Raw genomic sequence first — 17,702 nt, forward strand, 5'->3', positions numbered from 1 at the left:
ATTATATACATCAAGCAAATTACATTGTTACAAAAAAAAGTTTAAGGGCTTTACCCTTCTTGTAAAATACTTAGATTGTTTTTCTGGGAAATATTCATCTTCTTTTCAACATTTTCTTTTATAGTACCTCTTCTTCCAGACTGGTAATCCTCCTGATGGCAGGTTATAGCAATATGACAATGGGTGACCGCCTCTGGAACCTCACCAAGATGAGAAAGGCACTTAAGATGCTTGGCAAGGATTTGATGATATGAATGGCAGAGATGGCACCATTTATGTCACAGAGCTGTGAACCAGGAAATTTGATTTGTCGGCCAGTTAGGAGTCACCTTGAAGTATGTCTCACAGAATTAATACTGTCACAGTGCGATTGTTCCTAGCGCTAGTAGCGATACTTTTTAGAAGTGTGTTGCTTGTAACTGTAGTGAGCACTGCAGCAATCTTTGATGGAGAAACAACTGCAGTCTTTTTAAAATCTTGATACTGTTATATAATGAGGAGCTGTCGAACTCATGAAGTATAAAATAGTTCTAGCTAACATCTCTGCCTACCTGACCTATAATGGAAGATCACCTAATACAGAATAACTGTGATCAATGGAATATCATGCTTAATGAGTGCATGTTGGGCAAAGAGAAGCCACTATGGATGCTTTTACTCTCACTTGTTTCAGACATCATTTGCAGAAGCAGAAAGATGGCAACATATTTGAGCAAAAATTAAAATTTTCTCAAAAGTTTCTCAAAAGTAAGCAGCTACAAAAACTGTAGCTGCTAACTTTTAATAAACACACACTTACCTGTCCCAGAGTCCAGCGATGTGCTCCCCCGCGCTGTCCCTTCTCTCCTCCACGGCGCCGGCATCTCAACTGTGACAGCTTGGGGCTTCACAGCCTGGTGCCCACTCTGCATGCGTGAGTCACGCTGTGCCTCCTAATTGGTCTGGCAGACTTCTGGGACCTGTGAAAGTTCCCAGAAGACTGCAGGAGGGAGAAGCGAGTTGAAATTCCAGCTCACTTCGCTGCATCAAACTGAGCGGGAAGTGGGAGCGGGTACCTGTCAAAAACGGGTATCCGCTTTCCCCAAAATGTACCAAATATGGCAGTGGAGGGGGAGGAGGCAAATAAGCGGAGTTTACACTTTTAAAGTGGTTGTAAACCCAAATATAAAAAAAAGTACTTTTTGCCATAAATGAATACATGTTAATGTAAACATACATACAGCTGTGAGTGTACCTCAAAAAAATGCTCTCTTAGCTTGTCTCAGCCCTCCAAAAACTGCAGGTCTGTGGGCGTGGCTTAGGACCAGAGAATAGTAAGCGGAGATGTGATGTCACACAATCCCTCAGTTATACAGTCTCCAGCCTCGGCTCAAGAATGTGCACAGCTATCTGACATCTCTATGCCTGTGAGCGTGTCTCCTGAGTGCAGTCAGGGGAATACACAGGTGCCAGTGACTATGTCAGCTTTGCTTATAGCACATGATCTGTGCTAATCAGGAGAAAGCTGGTAGGAAGGGGTTAATGTTAAAAATCCTAGTAATCCTGCAGCCTAAAGTGGCAATGTGGAACAGGAAACATTCTCATGTAAAACTCTGTAAACAGCAATTCACAAGCTAGGTGCTGTGAATGGAGCAGGACAATAATCAACAATAATCAGCTCAGAAGTGATGCCGATCTATCTCATAAATCACTGCTGCTGAGTTCTCGATCTTGTGAAGGCAGAGACCAGCAGGGAGAGGACACCCTTTTCAGTGTATTAGCCATGGAGGCTCATGCTGGTCTCATCTTCAGCATACCCTGTTGCTCACAGGAGAAGGCGAGTGGTGACACTATTTTTCTGCTTGTGTCGCATTTATTCTGTTGAGAAGAGCAGGGGGGATTTCTGGAGAAGGAGATTGCTTCAAGATACCAAACTAAGCTCAAATGCTTAGTAAAGGTAAAATCTATTCACCTGTAGGATTAGATAGATTGATTTGTGTTTTTTAGGTTTACAAGCACTTTAAGTAAGAGTTTCTTAATAGCTGCTAAAGGGTTATTATACTTCCTTAGGAAGAAAATATAGAAAAAAAAATTGCGTGCTACACAAGCCATGTTGTCATTAAAATCTATTAAAAATTACTTCCGCTTTGATCTGCAGTCATTGTAATTTTATATAAAATTCAATGCAACCTGGAGGCATTCTGTACATAGTGTACAAAACTTCCCCGGAAATGCCATTTCCTGCTTGTGTGATTGGCTCACTTATTTTCCCAGACATCTGCACTAAGATACAAGGCAGAGTTTTAGGCATTCTCTGCAAAAGAAGTTTCATTTTTGGTAAAGTGCTTATAAAGGGTTACTTCTAAAGTGATGCAAACCCTATAACTCTCCTCATTAGAACACTGCAAGTGCTGATTAATAATGAAAAAGTCACTCTCATTTACATTTACTCTGCACATTGACATAGAAAAGCAAACCGCTATCGTATTATATTACTAGGGATATGTGGCTATTTTTATATTGAAGTAGTAAACTAAAGTTTCACAAGCCATAAAGCACACACTGCCTGCATACATTGTTTATGTAAATGTATATTGGTTACAATCCAGATTCAGATTGATATCACCATGGCCAATGTTAAGGTACCGTATTTTCCGGCGTATAAGACGACTGGGCGTATAAGACGACCCCCCTACTTTTCCTGTTAAAATATAGGCTTTGGGCTATACTCGCCGTATAAGACTACCCCCCTCTACCAACCAATCACGGCAAGCGATGTACCAGTATTTTCTGTGCACACTGCATACAAAGCCTGCTTGGATTGGGTGGGTCAGCTTTCCCTGCCTGCCCAGCCCTCCCTGTCTCCAAGATGATCTGAGAACTGCCACAGTTATTAATATATAATAATTAATGTTAATTACCGTATTTCCTGCAAGGTACTGCCTAGCTGACGCTTCTGCACATGTCTTCGGCAGCAGTAGACGATCGCTGATCACCATTCCTCACAGAACTGCATGAGACGTCGGATGCAGCCGTTCAGTGCTCGATTGAGCTTGACTGAAACTGTGATATGCAGAGAAGGGATACACATCGGGTAGCGGCAAGAAGACGCTTCTGCTCGTCACAGTTTCAGTCAAGCTCAATCGAGCACTGAACGGCTGCATCCGACGTCTCATGCAGTTCTGCGAGGAATGGTGATCAGCGATCGGCTACTGCTGCCGAAGACATGCGCAGAAGCGTCAGCTCGGAAGTACAGGTAAGGTTTCAGCACAACACCCGGCGTATAAGACGACCCCCGACTTTGTAGAAGATTTCCAGGGGTTAAAAAGTCGTCTTATACGCCGGAAAATACGGTAATCAAAAAAGTTGCAGCCTGATGACCTCAAACTCCCAAGATGCACCAGGGCACCTTAGGAAATGCATGCGCAGGAAGTTCTAGGGATCCAGTTCTGTTATATACTGTATATCCTAACATTATATATGGTTTTCACTAAAGATGTAAAATGTCTGGAAATTTTAAAGCCATGGGAAAAAAAATGTTTTTTCCCCGTTTTTTTCCGGAAAAATAGAAATTTTTGGAAAAAATGAAAAAAAAAAAGTGGGGAGTAATTTCACAAACTGAAAGTAGTTTGTTACACAAATGCAGTATATTATTATTATACAAGATTTATATAGCGCCAACCGTTTGCTCAGCGCTTTACAATATAAATATATAAAAGTATTATGCTTGAAATAGAAGTACAGCTTATTTCAGTAAATAAACTAAACTTGCTTTTTAAAATTGTATTTTTTTATTACAAATGGAATATCAAGGATTGCATGCGCTATGAACATTTCAACTTTACATGAGAACAGGTAAACTCCCCCCTTTCCCTCATACTAATTTATAAGCTTCCTGTTTGTATGCATTTTCAGTTATTGACAATACTGATACAGAAGCATAGAGTGGAAATACAAATTCTACACACCCCTGTTAAAATTTCAGGTTTTTGTGATGTTAAACAGTAAGACAAAGATAAATAATTTCAGAACTTTTTCCACCTTTAATGTGACCTATAAACTGTACAACTCAATTTAAAAACACACTGAAATCTTTTAGTGAGGTGGGGGGAGTGAACAAAAACTAAAATAATGTGGTTGCATAAGTGTGCACACCCTCTTATAACTGGGGATGTAGCTGTGTTCAGAATTAAGCAATCACATTAAAAATCATGTTAAATAGGAGTCAGTACACACCTGCCATTATTTAAAGTGCCTCTGATTAATCCCAAATAAAGTTCAGCTGTTCTAGTAGGTCTTTCCTGACATTTTCTTACTCACATCCTACAGCGAAAGCCATGGTCCACAGAGAGCTTCCAAAGCATCAGAGGGATCTCATTGTTAAAAGGTATCAGTCAGGAGAAGGGCACAAAAGAATTTCCAAGACATTAGCTATACCATGGAACACAATGAAGACAGTCATCATCAAGTGGAGAAAATATGGCACAACAGTGACATTACCAAGAACTGGACATCCCTGCAAAATTGATTAAAATACGAGAAGAAAACTGGTCTGGGAGGCTGCCAAGAGACCTACAATAACATTAAAGGAGCTGCAGGAATATCTGGCAAGTACTGGCTGCGTGGTACATGTGACAACAATCTCCCGTAGTCTTCATATGTCTGGGCTATGGAGTAGAGTGGCAAGACGAAAGCCTTTTCGTATAAAGAAAAACATCCAAGCCTGGCTAAATTTTGCACAAAAACACATCAGAAGTCTCCCAAAAGCATGTGAGAAAATGTGTTGTGGTCTGATAAAACCAAGGTTGAACTTTTTAGCCATAATTCCAAAAGATATGTTTGGTGCAAAAACAACACTGCACATCACCAAAAGAATGCCATACCCACAGTAAAGCATGGTGGTGGCAGCATCATGCTTTGGGGCTGTTTTTCTTCTGCTGGAACTGGGGCCTTAATCAAGGTAGAGGGAATTGTGAACAGTTCCAAATACCAGTCATTATTGGCACAAAACCTTCAGGCTTATGCTAGAAAGCTGAACATGAAGAGGAACTTCATGTTTCAGCATGACAACGACCTAAAGCATACATCTAAATCAACAAAGGAATGACTTCACTAGAAGAAGATTAAAGTTTTGGAATGACCCAGCCAGAGCACAGACCTGAATCTGATCGAAAATCTGTTGGGTGATCTGAAGAGAGCTGTGCACAGGAGATGCACTTGCAATCTGATAGATTTAGAGTGTTTGCAAGGAAGAGTAGGCAAATATTGCCAAATCAAGATGTACCATGCTGATAGACTCATACCCAAAAAGACAGAGTGATGTAATGAAATCAAAAGGTGCGTCAACAAAGTATTCGTTTAGGGATGTGCACACTTATGCAACCATATTATTTTAGTTTTTTATTTTTCCTTCCACCTTAAAGATTTCAGTTTGTTGTTCAACTGAGTTGTATAGTTTATAGGTCACATTAAAGTTCTGAAATTATTTATCTTTGTCTAATTTTTTTACATCACAGAAACCTGACATTTTAACAGTGGTGTGTAGACTTCTTATATCCACTGTATATTTCTCTATGAAGAGCTTGATCAATGGCCACCTGACTTCCAGGTGTAATCTTCCCTATTAATGAAGGGATTTTGTATTTTTGGGAGGCGGTGGTTTGTAACACTTCCTTTTTTGAAGATGCTGCTGGTGAAGAAGCACTTGTTATGATCTAGAAGCAGCAGAAAATGTTTCTGGAATGAACTCTGGAGAGAAAAGCTACTTGCACTTCCATTAAGGTCCTCATCATTTCATTCCATAAAGTATATGTTAATGTCTTTAGGGCACCTCTGGAATGCTAGGATGAGTTTTGTCATCCATGTAGCATTTGAAAAAGAATATTTCTTCTCACAATGTTTGCAAATTGCAGCTTTGCTTTCAGCAGAAATTGCACTGTGAAAATGTGTCCAAACTCTAGAAATTAGTCTCACCATTTTACTGATAGGAAGAAAAAAAAAAAAACAATGTAGACTATAGGTAAACATGCTGTGATAGTGGAGAATATTAATATGAATATTTTAAAGGTTATAAAGGTAAACTAATTTGTCAGACAAATTTACAGTCTTATCTGTCACTTAAAGCCTGAGAAGGACAGAAACTATCATCTACTGTATCCCAACAATGACCCAACTGTAGGAGGTAAAAGATGGCGCCCAAAAGCAAACTAAACTGAAGCCTTTTCCCTGCAATGCCCCTTAGTGGCAGAAAGTACAGTGTTACCTGAATTGTATTCCAGGATTTGCTTGTCTTCAGCTGAGAGAACTTGCAATAATTTAAGACTTTACATAAAGTCTCATAAATCTTTCATTAAGGTCTTCATGTTATATAGTTTGTCGTAGATATATTATGTATCACTGGAAAATAACATATTCCACACTGCTTTCTTTTTTTTTTTCTGAAAAAAAAAAAAAATGGCTTTGAAAAAAAGGTTTTCCCCCCATTTTAATTTTTTTCCCCCAGGCTTTCCCATCTCTAGTTTTCACAATCTGTTGCACTTTTTTTGTATTTTGGGGACATCTATGGGACTGTACACAGTTTACTTCCAGAGATTCATAAATATAACTGTAAACATATCCATATGCATTGACAAAACTTCAGATTTTTAAATGTTCATGAAATGTTTTTTCTGCCTAACTGTGTATATACTACACTAGCAGTTTGTTAATGGTGAGGCCTTCATTGTATGTAATAGTTTTCCACATGTTAAGATAATTTACAGTGTTTCTGTGGAGGTGTTTTGTGTTTGATTGGTTCTTGGCTTTAGGCTATGCAATACTTAATATTCCATACAGGCAGGGAGGCTAACTCCTTCCATCCACACAGTTACACCATCCTGTAGAACTGAGTGCTTAAAATCAATCAATGTAACAGCAGCCTATGAAATGCAATTGCTTTCTGCTTTCTTCATCCAGTATTGTTACAGTATTATCCAGGGATCACTGTAAAGCTTGCAGGTTATATATGCAATAGTGGTTTGTCTACACATAAATCAAGTAACAGAATAAAAAAATAAATCTGTCTTCTGTTTAACTTGGTGCCTGTGTCATATTCATTTAGGTACCTTTTTAAAGGGGCAGTAGTACCGGTTTGGAAGTAGAAAGTAACCCGGCATTTTGCCGAGCTTAAATAAAAATGTAGTGCGCTCCCTGTTATATTGGAAAATTTTAAACAAATACAATCCTCAATCAAATAACAATAGTCCAATCCAACATGCAAAAAAGTCCTGGTATTGCAATCTCATCACAGATTCCACACCATGCTTGTTTTACGGATCCACTGCCTGCTCACCTTAAGATTTTATCTACAAATTATAATAGGTCAAATAAAATTTTAAATGGACTGTGTATCCTCCAAATTGTGATCCACGTGATACTCCTTCCAGACACTATATCTTCTTTAAGTCTCCTTCCTAGACCTAAAAAATAGATCATAAACGATTAGAAGTGTTGGTCGACTTCTGCTCATGCACTGCTGCCTATTTGTCATTAATACTGGCTCTTTAAGAGACCGAACCCCAAACTTCTCAATGGGATGGCATGTACTGATAAAGGATTTGTATGTCTGTCAACCAATCCACCCCCCCCCCCCCCCGTTTATGGAAATAATCTTTAGCAAAAATGTTTATCTTTTTGGCACTGCTGCTGACTCCAGAGTATGGGGCTTAAGTGCAAGATTTGTACTTGTCGTTTTTTTTTTGTTTGTTTTTTTTCCAACAGGCAACATTCAGTGTCAAAACAGTACTTGTGTTGGCCAACCCTTCTGTGAAACAGAATCTTCTACAATGTACTTGTTTCTTTGGTTATGGAAATTTTATTTCTGTCCATATGAAACTGCAGCACTGTTCCATACTGATGGTAGAGTTTCCATTCTTTTTATTGCCCCACTCCCAAGCCATATACTGTAGATTGTTTAGTGCAGACCTGTCCAAGTCTAGATGTCCAACAGAAGATTGACATGGGTGGAAGAGACAGAACATTGCTTTTGCTTTCTGTCCATATCCCTTGCCTAGTGCTATGCTGAAGTGCTGTAGCCCTTGCTTCAGTGCAGTGCATAGTGGAATATTGGTCATCTGACCGCCTAAAAATTGAGAAAAAGGGTATTTAGAACTCTTGTTATCATACATTATTCTCTGAAGAATATGCATGCACTAGCAATGATAATTGTATCTTTTAAAATGAAAATGAACGTATGCTTCAATATAGCCAGCAGATTTGGCACCCAGCCACTGTTGAGGTTTCCAACATTCAGTCTTGTAGGACATTCAGAAATAATGCTGTATATCTTCATTTTTTTTAAATTTCAGTAGATCAGTTCCTTTTAAACGTTTCCATACATTTCACTCGTACATTCCTCTGAGCTCTTCAGTCTGCTGTTTCTCATTTCACCATCCAGCCACAGGATGGGGGAGGGACAAGACCTGTAAGTGTTCCTTTACAGCTGCAAGGAAACTATTGACTCCCCTGTCCCTCCAGACAGGGCTGTGCATTGTGGCAGAGCTGTGTAAATATCAAAACTAGATGATCAGGAAAAAATAGAGTGTATATGCGCAGTTAAAAGAAGCTTTCCAATTTACTTACCAAATGGTTTGGCCAGCCATTCTTGTGAAAAAACTCACCATGTTGACAGCTCCTTTTGTAGCAATTTAGGTTTTAATGAATTTCTTTTGGTTACAGCAGTTTTCTTCGTACCTTTTTGTATTTCCGCAAACTGGTTGATACAAAGTATAGTTGTGCTTCAATTTAATGGAATGACTGTACAAAAAAACATTTTAGTCACTGAAGTAATAAATCACACTTACTGTGACCGAACTTGGGCTTAGACCTTTCAGGCAAGCAGGATTATCAAAATAGATGTCTATTCTGATTACTTCACATGACCATTTTAAGATAAGTGCTGTGTAAATGGTGCTGATGCCGGTCATCTGTACAACACTGCTTGAAACTGATATATTACCAGTAATATCTATGAAGAAAAAAAATATCCATTTTTCATGGCTCTCAGGCCACAGCAGGACCTTCACCAATGATTTTTATAAAGGGGGGCTTTCCTGCAGGCCATCGCTAAGTAAATGGACTGCAAACCCACTGTGACTTAGATTGCATGATTTATTATGTAATGATTGGCGCAGTATTAAGCAGCTCTACAATTATATATCTGTAGGATTATGTATATTAAGAATTGAAGACAGTTTAGAGCATAACTCAGAAATGGCATTTATTTCTGGCCTTCAGAACCGTTATTTCTTTCTATTGTGGGGTGTGCTCATTAGATTTGCAGTGTTCATTTTTACTTTGTGGTTTTAAAGTAAGCCCACCTCAAATCCTGATGGCTTGAATTAAAATTTATCAGGAAAAAATATATCAGCAGTGGATTTTCAGGTGGATTTGAAATGAAAATTTTGTGTTTGTCCGGTGAGAACAGCAGCTCATTTTCTATGCAAATCTTGGCTTTTTGTGTAAGGGTCATGTTTGACCCTGACCTCCACCATCTTCTGTCCATCATATTAAAATGCCGATTGAAAGGCTGAAAAAAGAGAGTAAGGACAAGCTCTTACTACAGGAAAAACTGAGATTTACTTCTAACTTGAAGTGGTTGTAAAGGCTGTGTATTGCTCCTCCCACAGCCCACCCCCAATACTTACCTAAGTCCCCTCTCAATCCAGCGCTTTGTACGGGAGCCTCCGTTCTCTCGGATCTATCTCTACTCATTGGCTGCGACAGAAGCAGAAGCCATTGGCTCCCACTGCTGTTAATCACAGCCAGTGAGGAGAGAGCAGGGGACGGGACCAAACCACAACTCTGTGTGTCTTATGGATGCATAGAGTGGGGCTTGGGAGCAAACACGCATGAGTGCCCCTATAGCAAGTGGCATGCTATTGGGACACTGGTCAGGGAAGAGGAGCCAGGAGCTCCAACGGGTACCAGAGAAGGCGGATCGGGGCTGTAAGAATCTTTTAATATCACTTTAAGTAGTTTTGCTTTTTTTACATGTGGTTTTAACTCGTGGTATCCCTCTAACTATGCGTTTCTCAGTTTGAACTCTTCAGGTTTGGATAAGTATTGTATATTTTGGCAAGTGCATATTTTTAGTTGTTATAGAGTTTACATTGGTTTTGATTTTTTATTATTATTATACAGGATTTATATAGCGCCAACAGTTTGCTCAGCGCTTTACAATATAACGGGAGACAATACAGCAACAATACAGTTCAATACAAGAGGGAAAGGAGGGCCCTGCTCCTTGGACCTTACAATCTAGGAGGGAGGGGCTAGTGGTACAAAAGGTAGTAACTGTGGGTGATGGACTGGTTGGAAGAGTAGAAGATTCCATTATTAGCTGAGGGAAGGATAGGCTTTCCTGTAGAGAGAGGTTTTCAGAGATCGCCTAAAACTGAGCAGAGTAGACGATAGTCTGATAAATTGGGGGTAGAGAGTTCCAGAGGATGGGGGAAGCTCTGGAGAAGTCCTGGAGACGAGCATGGGAGGAGGAGACAAGGGAGCTAGAGAGCAGGAGGTCTTGCGAGCAGAGAGTATGGTTTGGGTGATATTTAGAGACAAAATCGTTGATGTAATTTGGGGCAGAGTCATAAATGGTTTTATAGGATATTGTTAATGTTATGAATTTTATCCGTTGGGCAATGGGAAGCCAGTGGAGGGATTGGCAGAGAGGGGTGGCAGATATGGAATGGTTAGTAAGGTGGATAAGTCTGGCAGCAGCATTCATAATAGACTGAAGAGGGGATAGCCTGCGATTCGGTAGGCCAATGAGGAGGGAGTTACAATAGTCAAGGCGAGATATAACAAGGGAGTGAATAAGTTGCTTAGTGGTTTCCGAGGTTAGGAACGGGCGTATCTTGGAGATGTTGCGGAGGTGAAATCTACAAGATTTGGACAGTGATTGGATTTGGGGGTGAAAGGACAGATGGGAGTCTAGGATTACACCTAGTACCCTGGCATGAGGGGAGGGACTGATGATTGTGTTATTGATCTTGATGGAGAAGTCAAGAGAGGGGGCACGGGCTGGAGGGAATACTAAGAGCTCGGTTTTGGAAAGATTGAGTTTGAGGAAGTGGAGTGACATCCATGCCGATATGTCGCTTAGTAGGTTAGTAATGCGAGAGGAGACTGAAGGGGTGAGGTGAGGGGTAGAAAGATAGATTTGTGTGTCATCAGCATAGAGATGGTACTTTAAAGCCATGGGAGTTTATCAAGTGACCAAGGGAGGAGGTGTAGATGGAGAAGAGAAGGGGTTCAAGGACAGAACCTTGAGGGACCCCTACAGGAAGAGGAGGAGGCAGCGCTATAGGTAGGAGGAGAAGCCGGAGAGAGCAGAGTCTCGGAGGCCAAGAGAGTGGAGTTTTTTTTTTTTTTTTTTTTTTTTTTGAGGCGTGGATGGTCAACAGAATCAAAAGCCGCAGAGAGGTCAAGTAGTAAGAGTGTGGAGTAGTGGCCATTGGTTTTAGCAGTTAGTAGAACATTAGTGAGTTTTAGTAGGGCAGTTTCAGTAAAGTGTAGTGAGCGAAAGCCAGACTGTAAAGGGTCAAGAAGGTTGTTGTCGGTGAGGTGGGAGCTCAGGCGATTGTAGACTAAGTGTTCTAGGAGTTTAGAGGTAAATGGCAGCAGGGAGATGGGTCTTAAGTTGTTCAGGTTGGTGGGGTCCAGGGAGGGCTTTTTAAGTATGGGAGTAATGTGCATATGCTTTAGAGGGGAGGGGAAGGCACCAGTAGAGAGGGAAAGATTGAAGATGTGAGTGAGGGAGCATAGGACGGAAGAGGGTGACCGTAGTAGTTGTGAGGGGACAGGATCCAGGGGGCAGGTGGTGAGACGGGCTTCTGAGAAAACCTTAGTGACCTCTTCAGTAGTAGCAAGATCAAAAGAGGAAAGTGTTGAGGGAGGTTTAGTATATTTAGGAATTGCGTCAGTCTTGTTTTTGAAATGATTTGCAATCTCGTGAGCAGTGAGTGAGGTACTGGGTGGAGGTGGAGAAAGTAGAGAGTTAAAAGTAGAGAAGAGACGACGAGGACTGGATGATAAGGTATTAATAATAGTGACAAAGTAGGTTTGTTTGGCAGCATGAAGGGAGGAATTGTATGTTAAGAAAGCAGATTTATATAGGGTGAATTCTTGCTGGGATTTGGTTTTACGCCACAATCGCTCCAGCGCACGACTATGTAGTTTAAGATTTCTGGTGTCGTCAGTCTGCCAAGGTTGTAATGGTCGGGGCCTGATGCTTCGTGTTGTTAGAGGAGCAAGTGAGTCTAATGTGGATGAAAGCGAACTGTTGTAGACAGCAGTGGCCAGGTCAGGGCAGGACAGGGGAGAGATTCTGTCATAGAGTTGGTCAGTTGCAGAGTGGAAAGGAGCAGGGTTCAAGTTGTAAAGGTTTCTGTGGGTAATTGTTTGCTGCTAGGAGGGATAGGTGTTTGAAGACGAGGACACTGTGAAGATGATGAGATTGTGATCAGAGAGAGGAAAAGGGGGTGTTGTGAGGTTGTAGGGAGTGCAAAGATGGGAGAAAACGAGGTCTAATGTATTCCCATCAGAGTGGAGGACTGTATACATTGTGCTAATGCAAAAGATTAGGTTGAAGAGTTGGGATGTAGCCGGGTCATTGACATTAATAGGGATGTTAAAATCTCTGAGAATGATAGTAGGTAGTTCAGAGGAGAGAAAGTAGGGTAGCCAGGTGGAGAAATCATCAAGAAAGCGGGACACCGGTCAAGGAGGCCGATAGATCACTGCAATCCTCAGAGCAATGGGAGAAAACAGCCGGATGCAGTGAGTCTCGAAAGAAGAGAAGGAAAGAGAGGGAGGGTTAGGGAGGACTTGAAAGGTGCTCAGTGGGGATAGAAGCAAACCAACCCCACCTCCTTTCCGACCACTGGGTCTGGGTGAGTGGGTCCAGAGGAGGCCTCCATAGGAAAGTGCTTTGGGAGAAGCAGAATCTGCTACTTGGAGCCAGGTTTCTGTAATTGCTAGTAGGTTAAGGGAGCGGGAGACAAAAAGGTCATGGACAGAGGTGAGCTTATTACAGACAGAGCAGGCATTCCAGAGCGCACATGAAAAAGGGAGGGTATTTGGGAACACGGGGACTGATGTTAAGTTGAGGGGATTGTGGCTATTCCCGGAAGAAAGATGTTGCCTTGTGTGGGGGTGAAATACTGGAGGACCAGGGTTTGGGGAGATATCCCAAGAGGTTTGGAGAACCTTTTACATATTTTTACATATTTATGTGATTGCTTTGCTCTTTAATATTTTTGTTAAATTAATTTATATAGCTATTTGTAGATTAGTCATTAGAGGGAAAAGCCCTCGATTTTCAATCACACTGTTTCCATTTTAACACACAGAAGGTGAATTTTTTTCGGTCAGTTGTCCAACTCAGACTTGTAGTGTGAAGTTAGACATATCAATTAGGTAGTTTAGGTATATTTTTTAAAACCTTAGTGCACCAGAGATTTTTGTCAATTTGATTTATTTGCCCTTGTGTGTAAAAATATTAATGAAATAAGTACACATTCCTTTAAGGGTATGTCTTTGATACAAAAAGTTTTGTGCTTATCAAATTATTTATGTGTAGACTGCAGAAACTTATCCATTCATCATTTTGTCTTTCAGCTTCATCTAGCAGCCCTGGCTTCTTTAAAAGGAGACATAGTTGAGCTGAACAAACGACTTCAACAGACAGAGCGGGAGCGGGATATTCTAGAGAAGAAACTTGCCAAGTCTCAGGTAGGATGCTTTTGCCACTTTTAGGAGACTTGAAGTGTTTTTGGCATAGTTCATTCTATGGTATAAAGCCATCCAGCACCCGTGATCTGAAGCTTGTTTATGGTTTCCTGTTCAATTTTTCCCTGTGTATGAATGGAACCACCAAATTTTCTAATCATTCACACCTTCTTGTTATGGGTCTGTGTCAAAAATGATGTGTTCTGAAAGCGTGAATGGTTGGTCTGGAAGACAGGACTATAAATAAATTAAATCTCTTTATTTTTATATGGTAATAAGTGGTTAGGCTTGTCATCATATTTTTAATATTCTTTTGTACTCTGGGTATGTATTAAAGGGTGTGACTTCATTGTGAAACTGACGATTGCAAGGTGTTGCTCGCTGCAGGTCTGCTCATGACCATGGCAGGATCTCTGGTAAGGGTTGCACAGGTCTTTAATTATGTGTCAGTCTTGTGTAGCTGGCTTGTGAAATTGTCTCTGTATAGGGTGTGGTGAGGACAAGAGGTGACTGAAAACATCTATTCTATCAAAAACAGAAGAATTTCTGCACAAAGACAGGAACTCCCAAGTCTAAACTGAGCAACTGTGGGAATCTTTATCTCCTGCTGATAAAATCTTACAGCATTCAGTGCTTCAGGTTATTTGCTGACATACAGCCAAGTACTGAGAAGTTGGGTGTTCAAATGTATTTAGAAACATGACAACCATGAAATAATGCTCTCCTATATATTACATGGGGTTGAAGGGATTGATTCTTTGTACTGGAGATTTTATTATTTGTTTCCTTTGGAGTGCATAGCACATGAGTAGCTGCTCATGGCACATGGTAAGTCTCAGCCCTGACCAGCTGTTTACAGGATGTGTTTGTTTCAATCCTTACCCCTGTGTGGAATTGTAGCACTACACCCGCAGGGGCTGCTGAATTTAGCTGGTTCTCCCCTAAACAGCACAGAGGCTTCCAGCCACACAAGCAACAGCCCATTCACGCCAGCTCCAATAAACAGCTGAAGGTTGGTCTTTTTGTGATTTATTGCTGACAAAACTTTTAACAGGAGAGGGGCTCGGGGCAAGACATACTCCCAAAACCATTACCAATTGGCTGTGGCTGTGAGAGGACAATCTTCTCCCTAAACAATCGTGAATTTTGGACAATCTAAATCCCCACAGCTAGGGACCAGATCTCTTTGGCATCTGGTTACCCTGTACCACTGCATAGCTGTTGGTACCCAGTGCAATCCCAGGAACACAGCCTAGTACAGGAGGGCACTCTTCTCTACTCTCACAGTCCACAACACTGCTGAGGACAGGGAATGGCCAGTATCTAAGAACCTATGAGAGTGACCTCAGTCCCATAAACTTCTTGCGTTTACTGTATATATACAGGGTCATTACTCACAAATCCACAGGACAGCTGTCACCTTCCAGCTTCTTCTAGCCACAACCCAATGAGTGAGATAGTCCTCTACACCAGGCCGCTTTGGTGTAATCCTATGTTCAGTTCTAGATCACCTCCAGGTCTCAGCTCTGCTATCACAGCAGACCTCAAAGAACAGCAACATAGTCCACAGGCTGTCTCTGGGGCAATAGCCCCCTTAGGCTTGGAACTATTCTTGCTGAAGAAAGACCCTCTTTCCAGGGCTTCAGTTTATCAGCTTCCCAGCCACCATCTGAGCGCACTTACCCAGGGTTTGAATAGGCCATGATCAATATTCAGTCTGGTTATTTGAATTCTCTTTCCCTAAGCTCTAGAAACGTCTTGTAGAGGCAGGGAGAAGCAATCAAACACCCAGCCTATGAAATCCTAAAGAGACCAGACCAAACAATCAGTACTGCCTTGATTATAGGAGCCAAAAACAAAATTTACCCAGCATTTTGTGCTAGAAGGGTGCTACAGTATAAAGAAAGGAATATAACATTCCCTTTAAGTGGTGAAGGAGGATTCTGTTAACCAGGCCTAAATGAAACTGACAAATGTTCCTCTTCACTGATGCAACCTCTTTTAGAGTTCTGCACTGCATTCCTGACAAGTTCCTAAACATTGATCCCCTAGTAGTGCCCATGCATAGTAGACATATTCTTCTATATTCAGAGTGCTTATTCTCAGCAATTTTTACACTCATTCTCTCCACCTGCTGCAGTACATTCTCTGACATCTTGCTGTCCACATTACATTCCCTGGAAGCTTCTTCCTTCATCTACAATATGTGCTCTGGAAGCTCCACCCTCTCCCATCCACATTGCATTTCCTTACAGCTCCAGTCTCTTTTTCCAAAATTATGTTCTCTGGCAGCTTTTCCTCCCACAGTTTGTTGCAGATCTATCCCAACTTTTTTCAGCAGCTTGCAGATCCCCACATTTGACTAAACTCCAGTCTCTCTTTACAATAACCAGTTGCCAACCAGTCCATGCAGATAAACTGTGGGCTGGCAGCTCTTCTGCGTCGCTAGCCAGGTAGGAGGCATGTGTGCCGCCCCATCTGGGCTGTCATTCGCTACAGTACAAGCCGATCAGCAGGTTCTGGCTAATGATTTATGGCCAGGACCTGCTGATCACTGGAGCAAAACACAGAGCTCTGTACAGACAGCACTACAACCCCACAGTTTGAGAGCGAAAAGATAACTCCTACATGACCCCTTCCTACCAATCAAAGGTAATTTTTCTCTGTCTCCTCTCTCTTCACCCTCCTGTCTGACGAGCCCCTCCTCTACATCTTTTTCAATTTAACATGAGCAGCTGTTAGTCTCTTTTCCCCTCCACCCCTCTACAGCAATCAGTTCTCACTCTGTATCCTGCACAATCAGCTTCAACTCGGCCTCTTCCTTCAGCTTCATTCTACAGCTCGCCAACCATGCTCACTCCATTATACCTATTCTTCCAATGGTCAATTGTTATATCATACTCCACCTCTCATATCCTTGTCCTGTCCAGATCCCACTGCCTCCTACCATTTCCACCATTTTTTACTCTGTCTTCTCTCTTTTGCTTTTCCCAGGAATTGTTTGGCTCACATTTTGACCCCGTGGTTTAATCCTATTTTTGCTTTTTCCAGTTTTTCAGGATCAGCAGTCTTTTCCCCCTCCCTGATTTGAACAACTCCCATATCTCCTCTGTAGTCTCTGGTCCACAACCAGTTGATGTTCCTCCTCTTCTACACTATCTACCCTTCCCTCATGTGTGTTAAACCATGCTGTCTGCTCTTTTTTTTTTTTCTTTTTTTTACACTCCAAGAACAGTTCCTTCTATTCATCTATACAATTAGTTTACACTTGTTCCCCAGTGATCAATTTAGTGAGAAGGCACCCTTGACCAAATACAGTATGTTTCCAGCTAACATATTATCTGATTGGACAATAAGGAATGCCAATGTGCTATGAATAACTATTCAACCCACATTAATTCATTTATATACATCCGCACATTTGCTAGTAGCAGTAATGAGCCGCCACATTTTCAAACCGTTTTATGAAATTGGATCTGCAAGATGAGCTCTTACTCTTTTTAAATGTGTTATTCTATAGATATTCAGACAGACAATTAAAAGTGTAATGGTTTTAAGCAAAATGGAGGCAAGAGGAACACCTAGGCACCATCACGTTATACCAGGTAGTGCACCTCTACTGTTCACTGTACAAGTTACATTTTTCAGGGTATTGCTTATGCACCATTACTCTTTCTAGTTTTTCCCTGTTGGAAATGCAAATCTTCACTTTTTGAGTAAAGGTCTGTTTATAGAGTTATATTAAGGCTGATTGTACAGTACTGAGGAAAAACTTGTAGTGGACAAACAAAAAATGTTTTGTAACCGAGCTTATAAGAGCCAGTATCTAATCTGTTTCTGTTTCTTATTTCGAACTATTGCTGTTTGTACCATTTTACCGAGTATATCATGTATTTGAGGTTACCTGTAGCAGAAAGTATTAATTTTTTCAGGCCTTTTCTGAGCACAACAAA

General features: G+C 41.1%; 1 protein-coding gene across 2 annotated transcripts in view; it reads left to right on the forward strand.

The window, feature by feature from the left end:
* MCC (MCC regulator of Wnt signaling pathway) overlaps positions 1-17,702 on the forward strand; it is a 540,260-nt gene that overhangs the window by 335,682 nt on the left and 186,876 nt on the right. For both annotated transcript variants that reach the window (XM_089684729.1, XM_089684730.1), the window contains one exon: positions 13,639-13,752. In XM_089684729.1, coding sequence (XP_089540855.1) covers positions 13,639-13,752 — 114 coding nt within the window. The remainder of the gene's footprint in view (positions 1-13,638; positions 13,753-17,702) is intronic.

This window comes from Staurois parvus, unplaced genomic scaffold (assembly GCF_062004578.1).
Source record: "Staurois parvus isolate SC_StPar_1 unplaced genomic scaffold, SC_StPar_1.0 ptg000354l, whole genome shotgun sequence".
Lineage (NCBI taxonomy): Eukaryota > Metazoa > Chordata > Amphibia > Anura > Ranidae > Staurois > Staurois parvus.